The sequence below is a fragment of the Schistocerca nitens genome, chromosome 2, assembly GCF_023898315.1.
Source record: "Schistocerca nitens isolate TAMUIC-IGC-003100 chromosome 2, iqSchNite1.1, whole genome shotgun sequence".
NCBI classification, from domain to species: Eukaryota; Metazoa; Arthropoda; class Insecta; order Orthoptera; family Acrididae; genus Schistocerca; species Schistocerca nitens.
In genome coordinates, this window is record NC_064615.1 from 1,161,649,798 (window position 1) to 1,161,677,748 (window position 27,951).

At 43.3% G+C, this 27,951-nt stretch overlaps 1 protein-coding gene across 1 annotated transcript in view; it reads left to right on the forward strand.

Annotated features, from left to right (window-relative positions):
* The first annotated feature begins 3,386 nt into the window (after nt 1-3,386).
* LOC126235619 (uncharacterized) overlaps nt 3,387-27,951 on the forward strand; it is an 89,365-nt gene continuing 64,800 nt past the window's right edge. The window contains exon 1 of the mRNA XM_049944330.1: nt 3,387-3,491. Within this exon, the coding sequence (XP_049800287.1) occupies nt 3,387-3,491 (105 nt within the window). The remainder of the gene's footprint in view (nt 3,492-27,951) is intronic.

Consider the following 27,951-nt stretch of genomic DNA (forward strand, 5'->3'; position numbering starts at 1 on the left):
AGATCAGAGTTTATCTGTAAGTTGGATTCAATAATAGAAATCACCTCATTAATGGGACTATTCATGTACATGCTTATGATGTCTATACTTGCTAGATTTGTATAACTGATTACAGTTACAAGTTTGAGGTGTGTAATTAACTCCTCTCTATTCTTAATGGCATGATCATCATGGAATAAATAATGCATACTCAGAAAACTTTGCAATTCCTTAGCCAATAAGTATGATGAGTGGACTTTGAAGAGCCTGCGTCTTATGAAATTTCACGATGCCCCTGAAAGTGCGCGATCTCAGATTCATAATTATTAAAGTGTTTCTATGAAATGGGGTAAATAACACATCTATTTCTTTAAGTGCTTTCTTAATTTCTGCAACAAACTTAGCTGTGGGGTTAAATGAGTATGTTTTGAACACAGGGCTGGACAGGAAGTCCTGTGCTTTTCATACGTAGTTGACCTCGTATAGGACCACTGTTGTGTGGCCTTTTTCTGCCCGCACAATTATGGCTTGGTGATTCACTATATATACATTACTGGGCTATGGCTAGTTAATATGTTACTTGGTGCCTACATATGCACAACAAAAAATGGCACCCACACACAAGCCACAGTTGTTAGAGTTAGGAAGGTGAATGAGGTTTCCAGGAGAATAAAGCATGGAAAAAAGTTTTGCATATACAGTTTCTTCTGCAACACTGTATGGAGTTGTATTCATCTTATCCCAACAGTATGTTCTTGATTACATACTGTTTTATAAATTTCTGCCGGCCAGTGTGGCCAAGCGGTTCTATGTGCTTCCGTCTGGAACCACACGCCGCTACGGTCACAGGTTCGAATCCTGCCTCGGGCATGAATGTGTGTGATGTTCTTAGGTTAGTTAGGTTTAAGTAGTTCTAAGTTCTAGGGGACTGATGAACTCAGATGTTAAGTCTCATAGTGCTCAGAGGAATTTTATAAATTTCTGAGCTGTGCTTACATGTAGCTCCTTTCACACCTGCATCCCTAACAGTTTTTTAAAATCACTGATTATTTTCCCAACTAGGAATTGATATGTGGATGATGGAGATGTAGATACCCCAAAGTGCTACAGAGGTATGACTAGTGCATACCTGCATTATCTGTTACGCCCTCTGACTCTTGATGAACAATCTTGTAGAAAACCTGTAAACTGATCTACAGAAATTGTGCAAATGATTTACACTACATAGTTTCAAAACTAACATGGATTTTTTCCATATTTATTACCACCAGAAAATACTATGCATGTCAAATGCTTCTATGCAAGTAAATTTACTCATCAATCAGCACACCCCTTTCTCCTATGACAGAGTACCACAGTGGCAAAAACAATCACTGTCAGAAGTTACAGTCCTTCCTAGATGCAATACAGGGCTATTACAAATGATTGAAGCGATTTCATAAATTCACTGTAGCTCCATTCATTGACATATGGTCACGACACACTACAGATACGTAGAAAAACTCATAAAGTTTTGTTTGGCTGAAGCCGCACTTCAGGTTTCTACCGCCAGAGTGCTCGAGAGCGCAGTGAGACAAAATGGCGACAGGAGCCGAGAAAGCGTATGTCGTGCTTGAAATGCACTCACATCAGTCAGTCATAACAGTGCAACGACACTTCAGGACGAAGTTCAACAAAGATCCACCAACTGCTAATTCCATTCGGCGATGGTATGTGCAGTTTAAAGCTTCTGGATGCCTCTGTAAGGGGAAATCAACGGGTCGGCCTGCAGTGAGCGAAGAAACGGTTGAACGCGTGCGGGAAAGTTTCACGCGTAGCCCGCGGAAGTCGACGAATAAAGCAAGCAGGCAGCTAAACATACCACTGCCGACGGTTTGGAAAATCTTATGGAAAAGGCTAAAGCAGAAGCCTTACCGTTTACAATTGCTACAAGCCCTGACACCCGATGACAAAGTCAAACGCTTTGAATTTTCGGCGCAGTTGCAACAGCTCATGGAAGAGGATGCGTTCAGTGCGAAACTTGTTTTCAGTGATGAAGCAACATTTTTTCTTAATGGTGAAGTGAACAGACACAATGTGCGAATCTGGGCGGTAGAGAATCCTCACGCATTCGTGCAGCAAATTCGCAATTCACCAAAAGTTAACGTGTTTTGTGCAATCTCACGGTTTAAAGTTTACGGCCCCTTTTTCTTCTGCGAAAAAAACGTTACAGGACACGTGTATCTGGACATGCTGGAAAACTGGCTCATGACACAACTGGAGACCGAGAGCGCCGACTTCATCTTTCAACAGGATGGTGCTCCACCGCACTTCCATCATGATGTTCGGCATTTCTTAAACAGGAGATCATGATCAGCAATTCATGTCATGGCCTCCACACTCTCCCGACTTAACCCCATGAGATTTCTTTCTGTGGGGTTATGTGAAAGATTCAGTGTTTAAACCTCCTCTACCAAGAAACGCGCCAGAACTGCGAGCTCGCATCAACGATGCTTTCGAACTCATTGATAGGGACATGCTGTGCCGAGTGTGGGAGGAACTTGATTATCGGCTTGATGTCTGCCGAATCACTAAAGGGGCACATATCGAACATTTGTGAATGCCTAAAAAAACTTTTTGAGTTTTTGTATGTGTGTGCAAAGCATTGTGAAAATATCTCAAATAATAAAGTTATTGTAGAGCTGTGAAATCGTTTCAATCATTTGTAATAACCGTGTATTTTCAGTACATTTTGACAAAAACTAGCATGCTTTGTGTAGAAACTGCTCACAGTAGTTCCAAAACATATTTTTATTATATACTTAATGTAAGGTGCTTTGTTAATTGCTACATCTATACCAGTGTAAATGGGCAGTTTTAACAGGCAGGGAACTCCACTGCTGGCTTTTCTGCTGGATGTGAGGAAGATGATGGTAATGTGTCCATGGATGGCTCCTGATGACAGAATAACCACATTTATTAATAAACTGCAATATATTGGTTGTGGGCACTCGAGGCAAATGTTGCTTCCTTTCTTAATATTATTGGTGGTGACAGAGGTGACTGGTGGATGTTCACACATGCACCTGCTGCTGCATCTGAAGCTGCATTGGCATAACTTAAATCTGCTGCATTTCCAGTGGCACTCCAGCCTTCCAGGACCTTTTGCTGCAGCTGGGGCCACTCGCTGTGGGCCTCGATTGTGTTGGCGGCTGGGGGGTGTGGCAGGACAGATCAGTGCACTGTCTCAGCAGACATCCCCAGCACTGACGTGTGTGTGAAAGGGCCAGGGACCCCAGCCCCACCCCAGTCATGGCATTGATGTCAGCAGCATCCCCGGATGATAGTGACAGTGCATTATCACAAAGCACCCCAAGCAATGGCTCCAATGATAAGCCATGCCCGAAGATAATTAAGGCAGGATAGTTATGGCAGTCGAGTCACTCTGGAACCTCCTGGGAAACTACGTGCATTATGACAGTGACTATTATGATGATTGTGATTGCAGTTACAACTCTGAACTGGTGGTGGTGGTAAGTAACACAGTTCTCTGTCACTCCAACACATCAAGACGGATGATGCCAATGAGTGGGCATCCGGTCCTTAAATGTGACTTCCCTTTGCTGATCCGCTGTTTTTATTTCCCAGTAGGTCAGGGGAATATTCTGGTGTTGCTCAGCTGGCCTATCTGATCCAATTACTGCCTCGATGTCGACACCCTAGCTTGCAGTGAGCTGCTTCTTGTCACGTCTTCTCCTGTATGGTGAACTGGCTGTTGACACAGCATTCTCCTTTATGTTACTGTACTTAGCACTCCTCTGACAAATTGTGCCACAGTATCATAGCACTGAACTGCAAAATTGAGTCTAACACTTACAAATTCAAGCTCCAATATTCCTTCACTTTTTAACTATCTTTATTGTTCCAAATTCCTAGATTTAACTAATTTAATCACTCTCAACTTTCAACACTCTATAGTTTGTTCAGCCCCAATCCAAATATTGTATTGCTTTCAGTTTGAGAGTAAACAGGAATAGAAGTCAACTTCTCCACAAGTGTTGTTCCTGAAATCACCTCTAGGTATTTAATATGGGAATATGTAAAGCATATAGTGTACTCAATACCAATAAGAACAGTAGTTGGGCTTTTCAAATGGAGGTGTGCACCTTTCATAAACTTGTTCTTTAGAGAAAAATTATACACTTAGCAAAAATAATGTGTTGCTAATGCTTTATTAGGAATGATGTCATAATTAGATTTATATTTCAATATACTGAAAGTAGATCAATTTGCAATACAGAATGGGCTTATCATTGTTTTTTGAAAATGTTTTCATGGGATACATCCTACCAGTGGAACATGATTCCACATGTTTGCTACAACACTCAAATCAAGTATTACCTAGGCACCACATGATTTTCACCTGTAGGATGATTCTTCCTCTGTGCACGTCCTTACTTCATTCAGATATATTTATTTAGCACAAGCTGAACAGTCAACCAACAGCTTGAACGTATCTTTATCAACAACAAAATTTATTTTTACACTCCTTATGAGACATCACATGTATTGTATGAATGATTGTACGTACAATTACATTACAGTGTATAAATTTAACAAGATATCAGTCCTACTGTCTCAACATTCACATTCTTTAATTTAAATTTTTCATAAATAAAACTACTTCATTTCTACATGAGATGCAGCTTTGGTTATCTACAAATTCCATTATTATAACATGAAACACAATATTTTTAAAATTAACAATGTTCCTAACAAGCCTATCACACATAGTATGATGCTGGTATCAAACCTAATGTAAAATAATCTCCACTAAACATTAACATTTCATTGCATTAATTAAGTGTTCATAATGGAGTGATGTGGTAACTGTTTCAAATAATAGCAACTCAGCACTGGGTTATACAATACATAGAAGGTGCTACATGTACTTTGAATTAATACAAATTTTGATAGAAGCTGTTTGTCTTGGAGAATTACAGGAATTTCTTTTGAGCTGGCTTGTGTTGGAGTGAGACAGACTAACTTTGACATTGCTTTGCCCTGGCATTCACCCACTGGTTGTTAGGAAACTGTCATTGTTAACAAATTAATAACAGCAGGAAATCTGGGATCTCCCTTGTGCCTGATCTACAATGCAACACAATGTCTTGAGAACATCCTCATTTTGATTACTAAAGCAGATTGATAGCAGCAGTGGATCAGTAAGAGAAATAAGTCACTGAAAACATGGGGATGGTAATAGGAACACTGGTCTCCATTTACTCCATTTACTTATCTCGTGATGTTGGTCATGTTGTACATGCAACAGATTTTAGAACACATGCCACATGTTAGCTTCATGCCACAGTGGACAGCAACAAGGTCCTGGAAGCTCATAGGCCTATACATTCATATTACACTGGCTTAAAATATATATGGACAAAAGAAAGTTTTGCATGGTGTCAAAGCCAAGTAACATAGCTCATTTAAACTGTACGTACAAATAAGTACTTGAGTATTCTAGAGAAGGCAACTGAAAGAGAAACTGACAAACAGAATTGATGCTTTCCTTCAAAGACAATAAGTACCCTAGAAGTGACCATGATTTATGATGGTCCTCTGGACATTACAAAAGATAGGACATGGTTCTTAATAGGGTGTGTGATCACCAAGAATGGCAATGCATGATCTGTAATGTGCACCAATGTTGGCACAAGGTTGGTAAAGACTTCGTGTATATGGTGTTCCATTCCTCCACCAGTGCAGCTAGCAATAGCTAGATGCTTATTGGTGCATGTGGTCATGCTGCAACTGATCTCTCCAACATGCTCGATGGGGCCTAAGTCGGGGACCATGCAGGATAGTCCATTCGTCAGATATCCTTGCATTCCAAGATCTCCACATGCACTGTTTGATTAAGTCAGGCATTGCCATCCATAAAAATGAAGTCATGGCCGAATATACCCCTAAAAAACCAAACATTTTGAAGAACTACTGTGTCGCACTGCTGTTGTCTGGTCAGTGGACTGTATTCAAAGATTTGAAGGCAGTATGCCCTTGCAATATTGTGCCTCCTTACATCATAACAACTAGACTACCAAAATGATGATGTCAGACAGTGATGTTGAGGTGCATTACTGCTCCCACCAAGAGGCAACACATATTGCATACAGGAACACTGTTGAACATGATCAATTTGGTGGTTTTACAGCGTCGACAGCCATAATGTTGCATGGGCATATTGCTTCCTAATCATTGAACACAGTACACTTACAGTGTCTAGTGTGTGATAGCGCCCCCCACCATCCCACAGAATATGGCCTGAGGTAGTAAATAATCTACAGCATACCCTGTAATCTAAGATAGGTTGGTATGTGGCAATCTGTTTATGAGTCTATATGCAATCTAATTAAAAGACTGATTTATGGGGTAGTCTCTTTTCAAAGTTTCCTACTGCAAATGAACAAACCATTATGAATACAACAAAGTATGCTGTAAGTGTGTTCCATTACCTGCCATAGGCCTAGAGATACTATATTTTCACCACCATTTCTTTTATGTGTAATTTTTCGAATGAGATCTTAACTCCAGCTACTTTGAGCTTGTGTAAGCTTCACTCACTGAGCACAACACTTCAAAAAAGGACGGGATATGTGGTAAGCATTTTCATGCAGCAAAGCAACTTACACAGTTTTAACAAAGGAATGGCATCCATCATAAGCATGTTCTTCAATATACACTCCTGGAAATTGAAATAAGAACACCGTGAATTCATTGTCCCAGGAAGGGGAAACTTTATTGACACATTCCTGGGGTCAGATACATCACATGCTCACACTGACAGAACCACAGGCACATAGACACAGGCAACAGAGCATGCACAATGTCGGCACTAGTACAGTGTATATCCACCTTTCGCAGCAATGCAGGCTGCTATTCTCCCACGGAGATGATCGTAGAGATGCTGGATGTAGTCCTGTGAAACTGCTTGCCATGCCATTTCCACCTGGCGCCTCAGGTGGACCAGCATTCGTGCTGGACGTGCAGACCGCGTGAGACGACTCTTCGTCCAGTCCCAAACATGCTCAATGGGGGACAGATCCGGAGATCTTGCTGGCCAGGGTAGTTGACTTACACCTTCTAGAGCACGTTGGGTGGCACAGGATACATGCGGACGTGCATTGTCCTGTTGGAACAGCAAGTTCCCTTGCCGGTCTAGGAATGGTAGAACGATGGGTTCGATGACGGTTTGGATGTACCGTGCACTATTCAGTGTCCCCTCGACGATCACCAGTGGTGTACGGCCAGTGTAGGAGATCGCTCCCCACACCATGATGCCGGGTGTTGGCCCTGTGTGCCTCGGTCGTATGCAGTCCTGATTGTGGCGTTCACCTGCACGGCGCCAAACACGCATACGACCATCATTGGCACCAAGGCAGAAGCGACTCTCATCGCTGAAGACGACACGTCTCCATTCGTCCCTCCATTCACGCCTGTCGCGACACCACTGGAGGCGGGCTGCATGATGTTGGGGCGTGAGCGGAAGACAGCCTAATGGTGTGCGGGACCGTAGCCCAGCTTCATGGAGACGGTTGTGAATGGTCCTCGCCGATACCCCATCAGCAACAGTGTCCCTAATTTGCTGGGAAGTGGCGGTGCGGTCCCCTACGGCACTGCGTAGGATCCTACGGTCTTGGCGTGCATCCGTACGTCGCTGCGGTCCGGTCCCAGGTCGACGGGCACGTGCACCTTCCGCCGACCACTGGCGACAACATCGATGTACTGTGGAGACCTCACGCCCCACGTGTTGAGCAATTCGGCGGTACGTCCACCCGGCCTCCCGCATGCCCACTATACGCCCTCGCTCAAAGTCCGTCAACTGCACATACGGTTCACGTCCACGCTGTCGCGGCATGCTACCAGTGTTAAAGATTGCGATGGAGCTCCGTATGCCACGGCAAACTGGCTGACACTGACGGCGGCGGTGCACAAATGCTGCGCAGCTAGCGCCATTCGACGGCCAACACCGCGGTTCCTGGTGTGTCCGCTGTGCCGTGCGTGTGATCATTGCTTGTACAGCCCTCTCGCAGTGTCCGGAGCGAGTATGGTGGGTCTGACACACCGGTGTCAATGTGTTCTTTTTTCCATTTCGAGGAGTGTATTAACAGATTACTGTTAAAGATACATGCACAACTTTTCTTGCCTGCCCTTTGTACACTTCTGTGTTGTCATGTGTTCAGAGAGTCATCATAAATCTGACGCTGTGATTCCTCTGCCTTGCAGTCAGTGGCAAACGTGTATTTCCATAAGTTATGACTTTGGACAAAAATCTTTCCATAACATTACACATTTGATATGTAATTATACCATGTTAGCCAGAATAATCTACACAATGTGCCACACATAACAGAATGGTTTCATTGGCTGATTGTAACTTCATTTGTGATTGGATAACTGTGAAATGGATTAAATATCTTAGGAGTGGAATGTATTTTAGACTGATGAAATAAGCATCCATGCCATCATCAATCCTTTCACAACTGTAGTTCTGGCCAACTCTGGCATTTACTGCTGCAATAACTTATCTTTTCTTGTTAGTGGTGGTGTATGTAATGAACTTAAAGGAATTATTTATGTGTATTACTTTACATTAAACTACATGGATCAAAAGAAAATAAGAAAATTTGAGTGCACCGAAACTTAATAATTATAAAACTTTGTTTGAGAACAGAAGCACTTTAAAATATCTTGATTAGGGTGCATAAACAGTGGAAATAATCAACTAATCAACTCAGTCCTTTCATTGGCACCACTGTAGGGATCACAGGTAAATGTTTTGAGTACTCTTCATTGGGATCCCTTCTGTATGATGGTGAACAGTTTTCAAATTCAAGAGTGCGGAATGTCAATGGTGTACTGGTATATTTATGATTAGGAGCCAGCTTTGTAATCATATGATGCAATTGTTCCTACAAAGCACTTCCAATAGCTGTTTAATGTGATAAAAATAAACAAGATGATAGTAAAATATTAGTCCGACTTTTTTTCTGTTGGTCCCATCATAATCACTATCCTCTCCCTTGTCCTACCATTAAGAGTTTTGACATTTCAACCATTAACCCAGGTTTCAACATAAATTTTCAAAATCATTTACGTGGAAACAAAATTGTGTTCTTGCTCATGCTTAACCTGTAGGGTAATGCATAACAAAACTGTTTTGCACCATAAATGACTTTGGGTTCACGTAGAAATATATTTGGCATTTTTAGGTTTGCTTTCAAAATGGTTTCACTGAGTGGTGGGGAGAGTGTTTAGCTGGAGCAAATGTTTTGTGGCTTGGGTTTTGGTCTTGTGAAATATTTTTACAATCATACCAAGGAATGTACAGTAGAATCTGCCATAGGCTGCTTTGGTCATTTTTTACTGTTTTTCTTGTTTTGAGATGTGGGTGCAACTTTTGTCAATGTGAAGGAATCTACTTATTTAAGTGATGTGAAATAGTTTATAGCTGTTTGTGATAACTTGTTCATTTTTCAATTACAGAGATATGAGTGAAATCAACGTATTTTAAATGTATCACATAACACATAGACTCATCTGTCCACATGTCATCAGTCATGCAAGATCTTGTACCTTGAAACAGGAGGTGTTCTTGTACCTTAGTGATATTTGCCAACAGAGTTTCTTTAACATTTAAGTAATTTTCCTGTCTTGGAAATGGAAATCGATGTTCGAAGCATGGCAGGTATTTCAACATATTTTTCACTTATAACTGATTTTTGGTATACTACTACATAAAATGATATTGCTTACTTATTATTGCAGTATTGTAGACTGGTAATGTAACACAGACCACAAAATACAATACTGATGTAATTTTTCAAATTTTAAACTTTTAAATTTTGATACTATACTTGCCCACAAAATGCAAAGATCCAGAACTTGGTCCATCAAACAGTTTTAACCTGCCAGGAAGTTTAATATCAGCACACACTTTGCTGTAGAGCAAAAATTATGTTCTATTGTAGTTTGATAATGTTTCCGAATTTGTAAATTGTGAAAAATTTTGTCAAAATATATTATTTTCAAGTGTTCATCCAGTGCAGTAATCTCATTTAATTGGTTTGGCTTAAAACATTGACTTTCAATTATGTGCTTTTGCAAACAAAATTGGTTGGGGATGAAGGTATCACAGAAAGAAAATCAGGATCTACTTGCGAATCAAATGTCAGTGGTAGGCTTGATGCAGGTATTAAATTTGGCTTCCCCGAAGAAAAAAATTGTGAGGATGATTTGCAAGATTAATTCCTCCAATTTCTGCAGAAACAGCATAGATTGATTGAGAACTCCATCTGACCTGCATGGCCTGAGGCACATCTACATACTCTGCAAGCCACTGCACAGAGCTTTGTGGAGAGTACATTGTACCACTACTAGTAGTTCCATTTTCTGTTCCAGTCTTAGATAGAGAGAGTGGAAAACAAATGATATAATTCTCCATATCTATCCTAAATACTCAAATATTGTTTCATCGTCCCTATATGAAATATTTGTTGGTAGCAGTAGGATAGTTCTGCAGTCAGCTTCAAATGCCAATTCTCTTAACTGTCATGTTCTTAGAAATGCATATCTTCTTTCCTCTGGGGATTCCCATTTTTGAGTACCCAAAGCATCCCTGTAACACTTGCATGCTGATCAAACCTGCTAGTAACAAATCTAGCACCCTGCCTCTGAATTGCTTCGATGTCTTACTTCAGTCTGACCTGGTGCAAATCCCATTCCCTTGAACAGTACTAAAGTGTTGGTGACATTAGAGTGCTATATGCAGTCTTCTTTACAATTGAACCACACTTTCTTAATTGCTCCCAATAATCCAAAGCAGACCATTTGCCTTCCCTATTGCTATTTTCACAGGTACTGTGGGATGCTTGGAATTGCAAAGTGTGGTACCACTTGATGAGAACAGGAAGTAACCTTTTCATAGTAACAGCAATTTCCTTTTTCATGCTTTTTAGTTAAATATCTGATGTTACAAACCTCTGCACCATGAAGTAATAAAAAATACTATGTGGAATAATTGTTACACTACTGCCATTGAAAATTGCTACACCATGAAGATGACATGCTTCAGACACGAAATTAAACCAACAAGAATAAGATGCTGTGATATGCAAATTATTAGCTTTTCAGAGCATTCACACAATGTTTGTGCTGGTGGTGACACCTACAATGTGCTGACATGACGAAAGTTTCCAAGCGATTTCTCATACACAAACAGCAGTTGACCAGCGTTGCCTGGTGAAACATTGTTGTGATGCCTCATGTAAGGAGGAGAAATGTGTACCATCACATTTCTGACTCTGATAAAGGTCAGATTGTAGCCTATAGCAATTGCTGTTTATCATATTGCAACATTGCTGCTCTCATTGGTTGAGATCCAATGACTGTTAGCAGAATATGGAATCGGTGGGTTCAAGAGGGTAATACGGAATGCCGTGCTGGATCCCAATGGCCGCATATCTCTAGCTGTCAAGATAACAGGCACCTTATCTGCATAGCTGTAACAGATCATGCATCCACATCTCGATCTCTGTGTCAACAGATGGAAATGTTTGCAAGACCATAACCATCTGCACGAACAGTTCGACAATGTTTGCAGCAGCATGGACTATCAGCTCGGAGACCCTGGCTGCAGATACCCTTGACACTGCATCACAGACAGGAGTGCCTGCAATGGTGTACTCAACAACCTGGGTGCACGAATGGCAAAACGTCATTTTTTCAGATGAATCCAGGTTCTTTTTACAGCATCATGACGGTCGCACCCGTGTTTGGTGACACTGCAGTGAACGCACATTGGAAGCATTTATTCGTCATCACCATACTGGCGTATCACCTGGTGTGATGGTATGGGGTGCCACTGGTTACATGTCTCAGTCACCTCTTATTCGCACTGACGGTACTTTGAACAGTGGACATTACATTCCAGATGTATTACGACCCGTGGCTCTACCCTACAGTCAATCCCTGTGAAACCCTACATTTCAGCAGGATAATTCATGACCGCATGTTGCAGGTCCTATACAGGCCATTCTGAATACAGAAAATGTTCGACTCCTGCCCTGTCCAGCGCATTCTCCAGATCTCTCACCAACAGAAAACATCTGGTCAATGGTGGCAGAGCAACTGGCTCGTCACAATATGCCAGTCACTACTCTTGATGAACTGTGGTATCGTGTTGAAGCTGCATGGGCAGCTGTACCTGTTTGCACCATCCAAGCTCTGTGTGACTCAATGCCCAGGCGTATCAAGGCCGTTATTACGGCTAGAGGTGGTTGTTCTTGCTACTGATTTCTCAGGATCTGTGAACCCGAATTGCGTGAAAATGTAATCACACGTCAGTTCTAGCGTAATACATTTGTCCAATGAATACTCATTCATAATCTGCATTTCTTCTTAGTGTAGCAATTTTAATGGCCAGTAGTGTACTATTGAGGTGCATTTATAAACAGAAAAAATTAAAAATAGCACAAGTACATGTGCTGTATTCTACAGGGCATTTATTATGGGTTGTCTGTATGTTGTGGTGCAACTTCCAACAGCTATGGTGACCAAGACCATATTGGATTTCAGTTACCTGTTTCAGACGGTGAGAGGATTGTGTATGACATCATTCTGAACTGCCTCTTTCTCAGAAATAAACATGTGAAATCTGTTTTAAGAAACCTTTATTTGTGTAGGAGTTATGACCTGTTAAAATTTGGGACATTGCAGCATATGCTCAATAAGACCTCCACTGTGCCAAACCCTTCTTGCCAGTCATTCTGCACACATGACAGGATCTGTGTGTCCAGCTGTGAGACCAGGGCACCATAGTGGCCTTCTGATAAAATGCCTCCCATGTATCCTGTGACCTACAAACTGTTTTAGCCAGACAGTCTGACTTCTGTGGCATATTGGGGAGGTGCACAGTCTCATGGGAAGGTGGTTGTAGAATCACCCTCTGATTCATCAGTGTTGGAAGCACGTAACCATGGAACAAATTAAGATAACTCACCCCATTCAAGGTTCCACCAATAAACACCAGACCATCGATTTTTGTCCCAAATCCCATATAAAATCATCAATTTTTTGCCACCAGCACTTTTCAAGGCGTCCATGCACAGGGGTGTTCACATCTGACAAGTAAAAATGATTTTCTTCTCCTTGTAAATAAAAATTAACTTTGTCACTGAAGAACACCTGTCATACGAAGTTCGAATTCCTATTACTCTGATCAAAAGCCCATTCTACAAATTGCACCTGCCAATCAGGGTCACCCTCAGATCTGATACTAAGACTGTAGCTTATACAGGCGCGTTTGGTGTGTTTGTAACACATGAAGCTTAAAACTTTGACACCAGATATTTCTGACAACCAGTTCATGCTGTGACTTGGACTTTCGACAAATCTTGTCAAGATTTCTGTTACCATCTCTTCATCAGTGGTTGTTCTTGGACATTCAATGCATGACTTTTCAAGTAACTTGGACACTGTCCTGTGTGAAACACCATTTCTTTTAGGGTGCTGGTCATTGAAGAAGTCAATAGCAATAATTTTGCTACTTCATCCACCTGTCAATAACAGAATTTCATTGTGTCCCTACTGTGTGTCATTGTGAATCACCTGCAACAAAAAACAGAATTGATCACCTCCTAGTGGTTTCAAATGTCAACAGTCCATAAGTCCTAGACACAGAGACAGCTGAAGAGAGACTTCACATGTGTGTTCTTGATAAAGAGGCATTTCAAAATGATGTGCCACATGAATGAAACCCTCGGTACCAGGTACCCATACACAACTCAGAAACCTGATACTGCATATTTCACTTGGACTATATGGCAGAAAAAAAGGAAACTCAGAGTGGCAGAAACCAAAACATGGAAACCGTAAAATCCATGTTAGATAGGGTAAGCGAATGTTTGCATAACAAAGTTCACAGTAAAACAAACAAAACCTCTCCTACATAGTACAAAACCACGGCCAACCAACAATGGTAAACCAATATATATGACACCTACCAACCACTGTCTAACAGCTGCCAAATACTAACAAGAAATTATTTGTAATTAATGGAAAAAATCATCCACTATCAGTCAAAATATCTGTATATGATTTCTTCATTCAGTGCAACAAGAAATAACTTGCTCATAAATTCCTTTATCACAGACAATGAAATTGATATCCATCCCTTGTCCTGAAAATGTATTGTGCCACTTTTGGTCAGTTTCCAAACATTCCTTCTCACAGCCTTGGATGGATAAAAAATCTGAAGCCAAAAGATGGAAAGAAAACTTTTAAAGCAAAAATAAAAAGTGCAGCCACTGCTAAAAAAAAACAGCTATCACATCAAATCAGGCTAAATAATAACATGAAATCATCAAATATAGTTTGTTTTTTTATATTTTCTCTCAAAGAAAATATTCTGAAAGAGCACACTATTATGCAAGTTGTCTCAGAGAAAAACTTTAACGAATGAACAGTATCTACATATTGTTCATTTTCATTTTGTATGCATCACATGTTTAAAAGATCACCAGTTAAAATGTGAACACAGTTTCTTAAGCCTTACAGCACTGCACAATACAATTTACAATAAATGTAAGAGAGTTCACATACTACGGCTGTGAACTCTGCAAAGCAACTCCACACAAGGCAACACGCCCCTTCACCTACCACTCCCCTCCCCCACCCTTTCAGGGGCCACTCACCCCAGCGTCTTTCAAGCCGGAAGCCTCCTAACACAACTTGGCCGCCAGTTTTGAGTGCTGCAAGGTCACCTGCTGTCTTCCAGTTCTGGATCTTACAGATGCCTGTATGCCCTCAGTGCCCTGCCCTACTCCACTCTGAAGAGAAGAAGAAACACCAGTCCCAAGAGACGGACCCCCAGTGCCCCAGGAGATGACATCTCCCCCCTCGAAACCTGAGTCTGACATCTTATCTATGTCACTCCATCCTTGTCAGTGACGATCACTGACCAAGTGACATGACGTCCTGTCAGCTTCTTTATATCTAACCTGTAATCTCATCATACAATCATCCAGTGGAATTGCAAACAGATACTATCGCCACCTACTGGAAATAGATTGCAGAATAGGAGGAGATAAGGCATTGTCTTGCTCTTCAAGAAACGTGCGTTTGTGATGACTACTCTCCAGCATTTCATGGTTATCGGGTATTCTATCAGAACAGTGTCAGCCCTGTGTAACATCCAGCGGGGCCTGCAATTTGGTTCACTCCAATGTCATCAGTGATTGGATACCTCTATGTAGCAATCACCATTGCTAATGTCGACCTCCCTCCAGATAGGCACTTCCTTACATTGAACTGGCTACCATAGTACAGTAACTCCTGTCCCTGTTTCTCCTCCTTGGGGACTTCAATGCAAACCACCTACTGTGGGGGAGTGTCACTTCAACGGGTAGTGCTCTCCTAATTGACCAACTTATTATGGACTTTGATTTGTCTACTCGATGATAGTTCCACTTCCCACTTGAGGGCTGCCCACGGCACCTTTGCTACTATGAATATCACAATCTCGTCCCCTGCTCTCGTGGCTTCCCTACATTAGTCATCCCGTGAGGACTTTTGTGATAGTGACCACTTTCCGGTAATCCTATCATTCCCTGGTGTTGCCACGCAGACAGGCTCCCATATTGAGCATTCTGAAAGGCCAATTGTCCTTTATATAAGTTGGTTGAGCACTTAGACACCTCTTTCTTAAATGGCATTGATGCTGCTCTGCAAGGCATCTGTCACTATTCACTGCTGTTCCCCTATCCACAGCTCCCTCTCGTCATCAACCAATGGACCAAATCCGTAGCAGTCACTGTCCAGGACCACTGTTGTGTGCTGCAGCAATTTACATGACACACTTCACAGACCAAGCTCCTTGCTTTTAAGTGTCTGCATGCTAAGGGTCATTACCTTATTAAGCAGAGTAAAAAGGAATACTGGGAGCACTTTGTTTCTTCCCTGGGGACATACCTCTCTTCATTGCAGGTTTTGTCTATGCTCCATAGCCTTCTGAGCCGCCATTGTCAGTCAACTCTCCAGGGTCTTAACCTCCAACTTGCTCTGTGCAATGATCAATTGGTCTTCGCAGAACACCTTGCGACACACTTCATGATGGAATCAGCATCTTCTTCCTACCCTGCTACATTTCTCCAGCTGAAACGCCAAGTTTAGCAGACCCCCATCTGTTTCAACTCGCACCATGCTGAGCCCTATAATGAACCATCCAGTGAACAAGAATTCTTGCAGGCTCTTACCTCTTAAAGAGACATGGCCCCAAGACTTGGATTCCATCCACAGTTAGATGATCCAAGACATGGTTGTTCCGAAGAGGCAACATCTCCTCCGGGTCTTCAAACACATTTGGCTCATGGGTGCTTTCCCATGACAGTGGCCAGACATTATTCCTGCCCTGAATCTCAGGAAGAACTCAATTCCCCTTGACAGTTAACACCTGATTATCCTCTCCCCTTTTCTTTTCGTTTCTCCGCTTTGGCATTTGAGGTCACTCTTTTTCTTCTTCCTCCTCCTCCCTGTGTGCTCCTAAAGGCTGGCACCCACATCTGACACATAACAGGTGACTGGGTAATGCATAATTCCCAGCCCCACATCAACAGGTAAAGTTCACACATACCACCAGGTACAGGCCAGGCCCAGACAGCTGTGAATGCCTGAGCTGCTACCTTCCCAAATTGCCAGTTGTTTGGGAGGTGTGACCTGAGGAGTGAACAGTCACCATGGGGGGTGCAACCCCTTGTGAAGTTGTCCCTCAGATGGGAGGAGTGCACCAACAGAGATGCTGGCAATTGTGGGGATTCTCTGGCAATGAGCCAATCATCTTCAAAATCAACGTCTACAAAACATAAACAGAATTAGACTAATGATTCAAAGACTCTTCTTCCAGCTGCACCATGGTTGCTCATGATCTCTCGTACTGAAGAGTGTCAGGCCTCTGCAATGACAAATCCATTTATTATTCAGAAAGATGTTGATGCCATTGCCGGCCCTGTAAAATCCTGCTCTCATTTATGGAATGTCACTCTGAATTCTTCCCGCACTGTTATTTATAGTAGGCTGCTCGACAGTCTGATCATGGTCAAAATCCAGTCTTACCTCTCTGATCAGGGTGTCATTCCCGTCTGTCAGATGAGGATAAAGGTAGATTCCTCCTTAGTGCCCTCAAGCACTATTATTCTCACCTTTTATAGAGTGGTGCTTCAGCCCACGATCAAGGCAGGCTATGAACTTATTAGTCTGACTGTACATTCTAAACCTGATGCACTGCTATCACTGTCTTCATTTCAACTACACTAAAACATCTTTCTGACACCCAGCCAAATGTAGGGATGAACATAGGGGTGACTGTCCACCTCCTTCTCGCCTTTGTATCAAATGCAATGGCAGCCATGCCATCTCCTCTCTGGACTGTCCCACATATCTTGATGAGTGGGCTGTCCTGGAGATCTGGGTAAAGGAAAAAGTGCATTACCCAATTGAGCTCAAGTTATTGGTTAGTCAGAAACCATGTGTTCTTCCATCTGACACTTACCGTTCTCTTCTTGTTATCCCTCACTCCATGAAGGAAACGGCCACACAGACATGCGACCTCAAATTGAGTCTGAGGTTGTGAAATCGCCCAGTGTCAAGGTAACATCACCACACCCCGTCCAGCTGTGCAACAAGCCTTCAAACTCTCACATCGAGAGGCAAAGGCACCAACTACACAACTGGCAGACCTGAAAGGACAGGAGGAGTACTCCCGACAAAACTTCCTTTGTCCCTCCAGCCAAACACCACCTGAGCCTTCCTCTGCTAACTTGTAAGGCTCAAAGTAGTCCAACAGAGGCACTCAGTCTTCACTTTGCCAACTTGAAGATCCTCTTCAACTGTGTTGCCACGTGATGCCTCAGCCTGGCCAGCCCCCGTGTCGGTAGTATGCACCGCCAACCATTTCTCTGCACTGCACTTCACAGACCGACAGCACAAGCAAGCTGATGCTTTTGTGGACCTCGTGGCCACAGACAACAGGGTCCATAGTTCCACCTTGTGGTGTGGTGGAGGTGGGGTGCCTGGGGCAGCCTCTGCTGTACTAGATGTGCAGGGGGGGATGTCACAGCTCACTGTCACTGAGCCATCCTCAGGTGCGACTTATCTGGCTGGCCCACTCTCACTTCAGTGTGGATGGCAGACTGTGTTAAGGTCTTGTGCCTCAAGGTGAAGGCTGCATGGGGGATGCAGTCTCGTGCCAAATCCCATGCACTTTGCTAATAGATTCAGTGTGCCATCTGATGCATCAGAATGCACCTTCTGCCAGGATAGTGGCTGCTCCTTCAGCAGGGTCTGGACAGGCACATGGGGATAGGACTTTGTTAGTTCTTGGGAGCTCCAATATTAGGGTGGGTCGTGGAGCTCCTCAGGAACTTAGCAGCTAGGATCGGGAAGAAGTCCCACATTCACTCAGTATGCCTGCTGGGGGACCTTGTCCAGAATGTGGAAAATGCTCTTCCAGTGGCTATCAAGTGTGTGAGGTGCAGACAGATGCAGATTGTTGCACATGTCAGCACCAACGATGCCAGTCATCAGTGTTCCGAGTAAATCATTGGGTCCTTTCGATGGATAGCTAAATTGGCAAAGGAGGTCTCCATCTCTCGAAGAGTGGAAGCTGAGCTGACGATTTGCAGCATTGTAGCCAGGGTGGACTGGGGTCCTCTGGTTTGGAGTCGAGTGGAGAATCAAACCAAGGCAACATCACCTCTGTGATGAAAATGGTTGTAGATTCCTCGACCTAAGCTATGGGGTGTAAGGTTGTAGGACTCCCCTTGATAGATCAGGGGTGCACTACACACAGGAAGCAGCTACATGGTTAGCACAGTACTTGTGGCAATCACATGGGAGCTTTTTAGATTAGGTTCTTTCCCATGGTAAACAAACCGTTGGCCTGAAAAATTACCAGTTCATGACACTGATGTGGGTGTGCCAACTGTAAAAATTGTTATTTGGCCTGAACAGGTCATTCCAAAAGATTATGCTAAATCTGATGTTAGTAAATTGAGTCTGTATCAAGATCCCCAAGTTACTCTCCAAAATAATCAGTAGTAATACCAATATTGTATTAGGTGCCAAAAGCTGGTTGAATCCAGACATAAATAGAAGTGAAATTTTGAACTCAGATTGGACAATGTTTAGGCAGGATAGGACTGCTGCTATGGGAGGTGGTGTATTCATTACAGTTAAAAGCTGTTTCAATGCAGTTGAGATCGATATTGGGTCAGACTGTGTAACAGTCTGGATAAAGCTGTCAATCAGACAAGGAGTGACCATTGTATTAGAATGTTTTTATAGACCACCAGCGTCCTCAACAAACGTCACAGAAAATTTCAGGGAAAATCTTGAGTACATAGGAAATAAATATCCAAATTATCTGTTAGTCACAGGTGGAGACTTTAATCTGGTGTCCATTGACTGGAAAAATTACATGTTTATCACAGGGGACAGAAGCAAAGACTCATGTGAAGTTATTCTAGGTGCCCTCTCAACATACAACCTTGAGCAGTTGGTCAGAAAACCAAGTTGAGATGGGAACATATTAGATATCTTGGCAACAAACAGAACTGATCTTTTTGAGGAAGTTAATCTAGAAGAAAAGAAAAGAAGCTAATGTAGAAGAGATTCATTGTGGCTTTTATGTCAGTGGAAGTTGCAAAAGAAACCAAAGAAACAGCATATTGTCTTCTTGTTTGGGAAAGAAAATAAAAGTGTCATTAATGAATATCTTCATAGTCAGCTCCAAGCTTTCACCACAGGACACAAAGATATTGAGCATCTTTGGTCAGAATTTAAATTTATTGTCCACCATGTGCTACAGAAATTTGTGTCTAGCAAAAATATAAGGGAGGGAAAGGATCCACCTTGGTTCATCAAACATGTTAGGAAAATGCTGAGAAAGCAGAGAATTTTGCACAGTCATTTTAAATGTAGTCTCTGCACCGCTGACAAACAGAAATTTTGTGAAATTAAAGCAGCTATCAAACGGTCAATGAGAGATTCTTTTAATGAATTTTAAAGCAATATTTAATCTACAGATCCTATAAGAATTCCCAAAAAATTTTGGTCATACATAAAATCTATGAAAACCACAAATAATTCAATACCTTCTCTTGCTGGCAATGTGGGTAATGTAACGGTTGATGACAAACCAAAGGACAAAATTCTAAACCTAGCTTTCAAAAACTCGTTTATGGTAGAGTACTGCAGCACCATTCCATATTTCAATTATCGAACAAATGCAAGGATGGCTGAGATAGTGTCTAGTGTATCTGGGATTGCAAAACAGTTAAGATCTTTAGATGCCTGGAAGGCATCTGGCCCAGACCATATCACCGTAAGATTTTATGTTAACTATGCTACAAATATAGCACAATTCTTATCCATCATCTACCAGAGCTCATTGGAACAGTGGAAAGTTCCACAGGACTGGAAGAAGGCCCAGGTCATAGCAATCTATAAAAAGGGTAAAAAAAATCAGATATCCATAGTTACCAGCCAATTTCATTGATATTGATTTGTTTTAAAATCATAGAACATATTTTGTGTTCAGACATAACGACCTTTCTAGACTCTGAGAAGCTCATCTGCAGTAACCAGCTTGGTTTTAGGAAAGAGCGGTCATGTGAGACACAGCTGGCACTCTTTGTGCATGATAAACAACAGGCTCTAGGTACCAGTTCGCAGGCTGATGGCATATCCCCCGACTTTTGAAAGGCAAAGGTGTTCGACTCAGTTCCACACTGACACATGCTCCAAAAAATGCGTGCTTATTGTCTATCTGATGACATAAGCAGTTGGATAGAAAGTTTTATGTTGATTGGCGACTCCATAGAGTGCTGTGCCCACAATGACCATATAAGTGAAATTAGAGAGGTGGTCAGCATCGGCAGTAATATTGATGGTTTATTGACAGCAAAATCGATTTTCAATCACATAGTGATTGTTCTGACTCGCCGATCTTTCAAAGTGTTGCCACACAGTTACATGTGTCCTCTACATGTGGCGCTGTCTGCCAGTCATGCAGCAGCAGCAGCGCCACCTAAGCAGCCAGCCAGGCAGTGGCCGCTAGACTTGGACTCAGTTATGATTTGCCTTTTAAAAGTGTACACACGTTTTAGTCTGTTTGCTTGATCTGTGACTTCATGTATTGCGTCATCCTTGAAATATATTTGTTCAACTTGAAGTTATATAAATTGACGATGAGGTAGTGAATTTTTCTTTTTAATCGTTGACCCACATGTTTCCATGGCTACTTTAGTAACTCTTGCAAGGTCTCATAGAACAGCAAACACTTCTCACAAATGTGATTCATGATTTCATCATGGCATCCAATGCAGGGTGTCTCCTGTTATTGTCTCAACCTCCTTTTCCTCCTTACGAAGAGACCGTGGAAGACTGGTGTGATTACGAAAAACGTCTTCGACAGCAATTCTTGGCATTTCATGTCGCGGATGACCAAACATGTAAGTGTCTGTTCCTGTCATGGATTTCACCTCAAATGTATCGGTTGCTGTCACAATTGGCTCCTTTGAAACACCCTGCATCTTCGTTCTTTGCTGAAATGTGCTCACTTCTGTCCATCTATTTTCAAAAGCATACGCATGTGGTAACCTCTCATGGTGCTTTTTATGGTTGTCAAAAACAACTGAATCAATCCTATAGCATTTGGGCTGCTGAACTTCACGATCTCAGTCGAAAATTTCAATTTGTTACTGAAGTTCACAAAGAATCCTATGCCGATTCCAGGGTACGGGATGCTATTATCTGGTCGGCGCCCAACAAAGAGGTTAGGCAACGTGCCCTTCAGTTGGCAAATCCGACTCTAGATGAAGTCCTATCCAACGCTCGGTCTTTTGAAATTTCTTGCACCGCTGGAGCGCAAATACAGGCATGGGGTGATGTCGGGGAAGTACAACCTCTGTGCGTTGTTGACAATGCGTGTGGCGTGTCCCCGCCCACTGACATGGCCGCAGTACACTCCCAAGCACAGCCTCGGCCTAACCATAAACAAACATCTAGGAAACTGCAGCAAACCCCAAGGCAACTTCCTTCAAGTCCGCAGTGTCTTACGAAACATTCACAAGAGGATTGTCCATAACATTGGGCCGTGTGTCACAAATGCAAAAAAAGGGTCATGTGTCACCTGTTTGCAAATCCGACCGTATACGTGTGGGTCATGAACATGACGCTGATTCTAATTCTGTGTTGTCTGTCAATTGTCCTACTTCCCTTTCAGGGAAGTTATTCCTCACTGTCCAAATACTTCGTCGAGATGTTCGCATGCAGGTGGATACTGATTCTGCTGCCACTATCATCAATTCTCAGACATATCTTCAGTTGGATTCTCCAATCCTGTCACTTCTCACTAGGCAATTATGGACTTACAATAAATAGAAGATTTCTCTCTTGGGACAGTTTGATTCTGAGGTATCTTACAAATCTGTCGTTTGCACTGTTCCCATATTTGTGGTCAGCCATAGCAATGTGGAGAATCTTTTTGGTTTCGATGCCTTTCATGTTTTTGGGTTCTCCATAGATGACTCCGTCAATATCGTCTCTGATGTTATTCCTTATGCTCAATTGGATTCCTTGTCGACGACATTTTCGTGTGTTTTTTCTCTTGGGTTAATCCGTGCGAACAACTTTGAAGCTAATATCACACTCAAACCCACTGCTCAGTCTAAGTATTTTTGGGCTCGGCCCATTCCTGTGGCCCTTCGTGATTGGGTAAAACGGGAGCTAGATTGTCTCACTGCTTCGGGGGTCTTGCTTCCTGTCACTTCCAGTGAGTGGTCCTCTCCTGTCGTCGTTGCTAAGCCAAATGCGGATATTCATCTCTGCGACGATTTCAAATCCACTGTAAATGCTCAATGCCTTATCAACACTTACCCTATGCCTTGACCTGAAGAATGGTTCATTAAACTTGCTAGAGGCCAGTATTTTTCTAAACTTGACCTGTCAGAAGCTTATCATCAACTTCCTCTCAACACTGCTTCCTGGAAGTTTCTGTTCCTTAACATCCCTTTTATCCTCTATCAATACCAATGATTGCCATTTGGGGTTGCCAGCGTCCCTGCTCTCTTTCAGCGATTCTGGGAACAATCATTGCTCAAAGTCCCTGGGTGTATAAATTACATGGACAACATTGTTGTCACTGGCTCCACCACTGAAGAACATCTTCAAAATCTCTGCACACTTTTTCATGTCTTACAGACTGCTGGTCTTATGTGTAACATTCAGAAATCAAAATTTTTTCAGGCATCTATCACGTACTTGGGGTTTCAACTCTCTTTGGATGGTATTCGTCCCCTTCAGCAAACTGTCGCTGTGATTGATGCCCTTCCTCACCCTACATCTGTTAAGGAACTGCAGGCCTTTTTGGGGAAAATAGCATACTATCACAGCTTTTTACCGTCTGCTTCTTCGGTGTCTCGGCCATTGCATCACCTGTTGCATAAAAACGTGCCTTTTCACTGGTCCGCGTCATGTGATGCAGCTTTCCAGAAATTGAAGACTATGCTGAAACAGGCCCCGTGCCTGGCTACTTATTGACCTGGCCAACATCTTGGTCTTGCCATGGACGCCACTGAATACGGGGTCAGTACAGTCCTTGTGCACCGTTTTTCTTACACTTCGGAACAACCCTTTGCTTATGCCTCCAAAACGCTCACGGATGCCGAACAAAAGTATTCCCAAATTGAAAAAGAAGCTTAGGCCATTATTTATGCTCTTCATAAGTTTGGTGTTGTTCTCTATGGATCCAAATTTCATCTTGTTACGGATCACAAACCACTTGTTTCTAAGTTTCATCCATCAACGTCACATCCCGACAAGGCTGAACACCGCCTCCAGCATTGGGCTCTTTACTTGTCTCGTTTCAGTTATGAGATTCATTTCTGGCAGACAGCTCAACATGTGAATGCTGATGCACTCTCTCACCTTCCCATGGGTCCTGATCTGGCATTCGATAGGGACGAACTTTTGTGTTTCCATCTGGATTTTGCCGAGCAGCGGGTTGTGGACAGGTTCTCCATCACCGGGAACCACCTGGCAGCTGCTAAGGGTTCTGACCCTATCCTCTCCCAGGTTTTACGGTGTTTTCGGAAGGGTTGGCCAGATCATCCATCCCCTAAGGCTTCTGATCCGTTGTGGAACTACTACGCTTTGCATTACCGCCTCACGTCTAGGGATGGTGTTATCCTCCTTTCCTCCTGAAAATGCTTCGCCGCGTATTGTGGTACCTGCGTCTTTGCGTGCTTCGGTCTTGTGGCTCCTTCACCAAGGGCACTGGGGTTTCTCTCACATAAAAAATCTGGCGCGCCGTCATCTGTACTGGCCCGGCATCGACTCTGAAATTGCACACATGGTCGCTGCCTGCGGCCCTTGTGCGTCACAGGCCACCGGCCCGAAGTCATCTTTGTCACCTTGGCCTTCACCTGAGAAGCCCTGGGAGCGTATTCATGCTGACTTTGCGGGGCATTTTTAGGTACTTACTGGCTTCTCGTTATTGTTTCCTACTGTAACTTTCTTTCATTGTCCGTTGTGCATCGCCTTCCATCGCGTTAACCACCAATGCCCTAGCTTGCATTTTCTCTTTGGAAGGCCTTCCCTGTGCTCTTGTTACTGATAATGGTCCGCAATTTGCCTCTTCTGATTTTGTGGATTTTTTTGCCCATCATGGCATCATGCATGTCACAGCCCCTCAGTTCCATCCACAGTCAAACAGTGAGGCTGAAGGACTGGTCCGCACATTCAAGGCTCAGTTCAGGAAACTCCTGACTTCTTCTGGTGCTCATGATGCACTTCTCCAATTTCTGGCTTCATACTGTTTCACCCCCATGGGCGACCACAGCCCGGCTGAGCTCTTACATGGCCGACAGCCCCACACGTTACTTCATCTTCTGCAGTGTCCCACCCCACGGCCGCAGGTGCCTTTGCTTGTCCAGTTCTCCGCCGCCGACCTTGTATGGGAACAGGGATATGGCAGGTGGCTAAAATGGAGTCCTGGCCGCATCTTACGACACCATGGCTGACACCTGTATGAAATCCAGACATACACGGGTGTTGCAGTGCAACATTTGGATCAGCTTCGTCCTCGTGTGCTGACAGCGCCTATTCCAGATGCCGCTACAACACCGTCACCTCTGCCTGATGCTCAGGATACTGGTATCTCTCATTACCCACAAGGCAGTCTTCTCACCATCATATTGGTGCCAGCAGAGGAACTGACACCACCAGGATATGTGCCCATGCAGGAACCAGATTACCATCATCTGTCGGAGCAACTCTACTCGCCTCCTTCTCCTACGGACACCGACACATTGCGCATCTCTCTTGCTATAACAACCAGACCTGCTACAACGGGCAGATTGGGGCACGGGGCCCGAGCAGATTTGACCCCCACGTCTCCTGTCATCTCGACTCTTTATTATCAGGGACACTTCCGTCCGTATGGGAAGCCTCCTCCTCAAGACTTTACGGCCAGTCAAACAACGCCTATGGACGTTAGAAATCTACAGGCCACCTCCATCAAGACCTGTGCAAAAACTTCAAAGGGTGGAAAAGTGTTGTGACTCGTCAATCTTTCAAAGTGCCGCCGCGCAGGTACGCATGCCTATACATGCGGCACTGTGTGCCAGCCATGCAGCAGCAGTGCCACCTAAGGGGCCAGCCAGCCAGTGGCCGATAGACTTGGACTCAGTTATGATTTGACTGTTAAAGTGTACACACGTCTTACTCTTTTTACTTAAACTGTGACTTCATGTATTGCATCGTCCTTGAACTATATTTGTTCAACTTGAACATCTTCAGAGCTGTGGTGTTATAATTAAACTCGTAGGCACTGGTGTCAAGTTATTATCAGTAACCAAAGCTTATGAATGAAACACAATAATTTTTATAACACACAGAGTCCAATATGTCGTCCTGAATGGGGAAACATCAACAGAAACAAGCGTAACATCAGGTGTGCCCCATGGCAGCATAATAGATCTGTGGCTTTTTACAATTTACGTAAACAAACTGGTTGATGGTATTGACAGCAGCATTAGACTGTTTATGATGATGCTGTAGTCTACAGGACAGTAATATCACACAAAAATTCTGAACAAATCAATGATGATTTGCAAAATATAAATGAAACTGGCAGTTTTCTCTCAATATTAGTAAGTGTAACCTACTGTGGAAAAGAAAACGAAAATCTCATTAATGTATGAGTACAAAATAAATGTCCAGTCTTTGGAAGCGATATCTGCCATCAAGTATCTGTGGGTGACTAATCAAAATGATCTCAAACGAAATGATTAGATTACACAAGTAACGGGTAAGGCGAACTCTAGAGTGCAGTTTATTGGTTCAATCCTGAAGTGATGCAGTCCTTCAGCAAAGGAAATTGCTTACAATACTTTAGTTCTTCCAGTCTAAGTGTATTGTTCTACTGTTTGGGACCCTTACCATTTGGGTCTGATTTAAGAGGTTGAGAACGTCCAAAGAAGAGCAGCAAGATTTATGAGTGGTACATTTAGCTATTGCAAGAGCATTACAAATATCATAGAAAGTTTGAAGTGGGACACACTTGCAGATAGACAACATGCTGAATGGAAGGGGCTGCTCACTAAATTCCAAAATCCGATCTTTGCTGAGGATGTAGAGGGTATATCATTACCACCAACTTTCATGTCATGAAATAATCACCATTCAAAGACAAGCGAAATTAGAGCTCGTACTGAGGCTTTCAGACAGTCGTTTTTCCCTCGTGCGATCCGCAAGTGGAACAGACGGGGGGAAAAATGACTTTGGCGCAAATAGTGCCCTCCGCCACACACTGCATGTTGGCTAGCAGAATATGTATGTAGATGTAGAGCAGGATCCTCCTGCTTCTGTGGCAAGTGGAGGGAGTCTTTGCAGGCTGTCTCTTGGCAGCTGCCAATGTGACACTTCATTTCTTCCTCATTGTGACTCTTTCTCCTCCAATGAAATGTTCGTATCCTTTGGTCACACAAAGAGGATTTACAGATGCTTTTAGGATTGCAGCGTCCCCTTGTACTCAGCCTTCAGGAAACAAAATTGTGTCATCACGACTGCTTTGAGCTTTCAGATTTCTTCCCACTTCATTTTGACCTTCCCCCATAGGCCGGCATTCCATCTCATGGGGCCTTCATGCTGCTCATACAGGTGATGTTCTTAGTCAACTCCTCTGCCTTCCTACCCATCCCCTTTGGGTTTCGGGGGTAAGAATAGGCCCATGGTATTCCTGCCTGTCGTAAGAGGCGACTAAAAGGAGTCTCAAACGTTTCGGCCTTAATGTGATGGTCCCCTACAGGGTTTGACCACTACCTTCCAAAATTTCCCATTAGAGCGTACCATTTGGGGAAGGATGCCTTACATGGTGCATTCTATATCCATCTTGCCCTAAGATCTGGCATATTTGCTACTGTCATGGAGTTGGACTTACACTGAGCTTCCGACCAAATCAGCTGCAGTGTGTTCCGGGTAGCCTACATTCCCTCCATTCTGCACTTCCATCTTTGCTCCCTTTATTAATGGGTATTCGAAACTTGACAACCAGCACGGTAGCCAGTCTGTTGTGGTGGGGCCGTCATGTACCCCCTTGGCGGTAGCCCCCTGACTACGCAGGGATCGCCCTGCTGATGCCTGAGCCGCTACCTCCCCACGTATGCCGAGGAGTAGATGCCTATCCCTCTGGGGCATCAGGACTCCTGGCAACGGCCATCCTGCCAAGTGGTCTTTGCTGCAGCTGGGTGGTGCCCGTGGGGAGAGTCCCTGGTCAGAGTGGGCGGCATCAGGGCGGATGACCCGCAATGAAGCGTTGTACATCATCTCTCGCTGGTGGGCCTCCACCAGCAGTCTCTAAGCGATCAAGGTCTAACC